At 52.6% G+C, this 3,496-nt stretch overlaps 1 protein-coding gene across 1 annotated transcript; it reads right to left on the reverse strand.

Annotated features, from left to right (window-relative positions):
* Nucleotides 1-1,820: 1,820 nt before the first annotated feature.
* On the reverse strand, nucleotides 1,821-3,227 carry CkaCkLH20_02032 (uncharacterized protein; the record flags this gene model as incomplete). Its single annotated transcript, XM_038884751.1, has 1 exon — nucleotides 1,821-3,227. One exon carries the CDS (start codon nucleotides 3,225-3,227, stop codon nucleotides 1,821-1,823), a length of 1,407 nt encoding a protein of 468 aa, XP_038749539.1.
* Nucleotides 3,228-3,496: the final 269 nt, after the last annotated feature.

A 3,496-nucleotide genomic window follows, 5' to 3' on the forward strand; every position in this document is an offset into this window, starting at 1 on the left:
CTTTCGATTCGAAATCAGGAGAATCTACGTTCATCAGTCCTGCGTTCAGGTTTGACTTACGCCAACACGCAACACTTGGGCTCGTGGGAGTTTACCTACGACACCAGCCAAAGGACACTGAGGTACCCCCATTATGGGGAGAAATACGGAACAACATGGATTACGGGCGTGGTATCATTGGTGTCAAAACCAGGAAGACGATGGCCTCTTACGGAGAGAAATCGGCTCAAACGGAGGTTATCCATCTTCTCGATGGCATGAATCGCAACCAGATCTCAGACAGCTTGAGCGGCTCATCGGCAATTTTCTCAAGATATCCAGACTGCTTCTGGCCGCAAGAAAGCTCTCTGCCAAAAGACTTATTGCTGATCTTCAGCCTCTTTTTCTGCACCACCCCGGAGACGGTTCCAGGTCTCTTCCCGGTCTCGGCGCTGAAGACGAAACATCCGCTCACCATTCTTGCCTTGAACGGCAACTACTGGGCGAATGCTCGGCTGGGTGATTTCAGCGCCTCGACATTCTCCCCGGAAACGAACTTTTCCGAAGTTCCTCAGTGGAAGAACGTTTCGTGGTGCGCAAACGCCAAATCCTTGATGGATATCAAAGTCGACTTTGGGGGCAATTTTTGTGAAATTCGTCGTCAGATCGAAGACGAATTTCGAGTAACTAAAATTGCAACTCCAGACTGTGCTCCTAGCGTGCTCTCGGCCACACCAGGAAATACAGAAGATGTCACGGCAGCTCCAGGGCCAACAAATGAACTCAATGGGGACGTCATACATGACCAGAAGGTCTACAGAGGCAGTAAAACAGTTCTTCGTATCTGTTTGAAACTTCTCCACAATCCCGACGAGCTCGAAGACTGGTTTTCGAAAGCCTCGCCCTGGACCCGGGAGTATCTACGATTGCTATCCTTAGAACAACTCCGGCAGGTGGACGAATCGATAGAGGAGACGTCCCATGGTGCTCAAGACGAAGACCACTGCCGTGTCGCTACTTTGACCGCCAACTCTATGATTCTTTATAAGGCAATAGAGGTGTTAGACTTCGACGAAGGCAACGCCAAGGACTCAAAAGCGACAGCGAAGAACGGCGATACTGAGCAACAAGAATCTGACGAAGATCATCCTGTACGAGACAGTCCACGCGGCCGACATTGCGATTTGCTATCAGCGCTTCGGGACCTTCTCACCACCTTCAATCGGAACACAAATACCACCGAAGTTCTTGCGGAAACACGCAAGCCGAATGAAGAAGGCCTCAGCGACGAGCATAAGTCGGCGGAATTCAGGGGAGCGATTGACGACCCATTCGACCTGCAGTCGTTCTCCCGCAAGAATAAGAAACACCGCAGATGGCTCTCGCATCTCAGTGGCGGTCCACCAGTGACGGGCGATCAAGTATCCAACACGAACGAGGTCTTACGTAGGTTGGGTAGAATTGTCGTTAATAACATGGAGTCTGCGGATGACTGGCCGCTGCGAGGTCAGTTCAGTGGGGAAAGAGATCACGGAGGGATGAGAGATCTGGATGATATGGTCATATACCGCTGTCTGATACTGGTGCTGTTGTTCAGGACGGCACAGGACAGCACTGAGCTATTACGATCCGGGATGTGGGAGCATGTTATTCCTATTCTATAGATTACGAGAAGAACAATGGTTATATCGTAAACGGAGAAAATGTCGCGACGTCGTGTTACCGGGGGGCCAAAACGGAAAGAAGATCGTGTCATACAACATCTCGAGGAGTATATTTCCATGTAGGACATCATTCAAGTGCACTTGCCCGCGGAAAAAAAAAAAACGTTCAACATTCTCCTAGACAAGGATAAAGTCCTGTCTTCGGCCATCTTCTATCCATGCCGGGGCTAGGATGCGTCCCCAGCCCACGCGCTGGTAAACAGCTCTTCCGCAGCCTTCAGGATCGACCCGGCACACAAACAAGCACCACAGATAGAATGGTTCTGCCGTGTCCGCGGGCGGCATATACCACGGCGTTGCCGATTCCTTGAAAAGCGGCAGACAACTGATCGGCCCAGGCGTCTGGTTTATCTCATCGAAAGCACACCAGCCTACGTTTCCCCAACGTTGATCTACCAGCAAATAATGCTGCTCGTAATGGTTTGAGTGACCAGTGCACCAGCTGATGCTGCCCGGGGCCGGATGTCGCAGCGTTTCAGACTCCGCATCGATGGCTTGAAGATCCTCGAGGTAGGATGGGACACAGTCAAATGGCCCCGCGATGGCATCGACTTCTTTCACCAACGATGATTCAAAAAGCAAGGCGCCATGCGGGTTAGATTCATCATTTGGTCTAACACGACCGCACAACGCCTTCATTCCCGGCGTCGCCTCCTCGTTCTCTCTCATCAAGAAGTCCAGACTTCCTGTCACCGAAGCCCACGACCACGAAGGCGCCCCTTCCACATCACGCACAAGCTTGTCGTCGCCGTGTCCACTCCAGAACCAGGCAAGACATAGCGGCATGTCTTCTAGGAAGAGTCCATAGTGAGGCGTTTTTCCCTGCTTGCTACCCCATGAGGACGCAAGACCCTGTATTGCGATAAGCTTGTCAGACTTGTACGTGATCTCGCGTTTGGAATAACTTCGAATAATGTTCTCCCATGTGTTTGGAACCGGGTGAACAGTCTGTTTCCCGGAGTCATACTCGGACACAGCGACGGCAGGGTCACGGGAGCATGTCCAAACGACCCCCCACTTGGTGAAGTGTGCGGTTCTTCGAGCGAGAACATACTCCTGGAGGACCCATGCCCGAGTATTCAACGGCCCGTTGTCAACGAGACCCTTCGGCCCGCGGGAATTATAAGCCATAACTCCGCTACGGACGTCTCCTTTGTAATTCACCGGCGCGACGTCGTCTGGCAGCCTGACCCCGAAGAGGCCTTGACTCGAATCGGTAGCCGCCGAGGCTGCGATGACAAGGAGGGCTTCCTCGTAAGTGCGGCCCATGATGGCCGCTTCCGTCTTCCAGTCCGTCGCATCGTCCTGGACGATGCAGAGGGAATCGATCCACAAGTATTCGATACCGAGATCACAGCAGAGCGCACACGCATCTTTGAAGGTTTGCGAAAGCTTTGTCCATGGAATACCCTCCTTGTGATGGGAAAGATTGCCCTTGAGCGTGCAAGGGGGCCGTTTCTCAGGCGGGCCCCAGCAGTGGCTAAGCGCTGCATACTTGACTGCAAAGCCGGAGTCCGTTTCCATTTCCACAAGCCGTATCTGCGATGGCAAGTTCTCTCCTCTCGCAGTAACGACGTGCAGCAACCGACGAGGGGCTACGGATTTCCCTCGTTGTTCCACATCATGCCCTGAGAAAGACGTCCGACAATCTTGATGGCGAGATATACAGATATCTAGACGTTTTCTAATGAACTGACTAGGCCGTAGCGTATGAGAATCTAGAGCTACTGGGAGGTCAGACTCGACAATCTCGCCGCTCAGTGACGCAGGGCTCCCTGACTTGCTGGTCAGCA

Source organism: Colletotrichum karsti, assembly GCF_011947395.1.
Source record: "Colletotrichum karsti strain CkLH20 chromosome Unknown Scaffold5, whole genome shotgun sequence".
Taxonomy (NCBI): Eukaryota; Fungi; Ascomycota; class Sordariomycetes; order Glomerellales; family Glomerellaceae; genus Colletotrichum; species Colletotrichum karsti.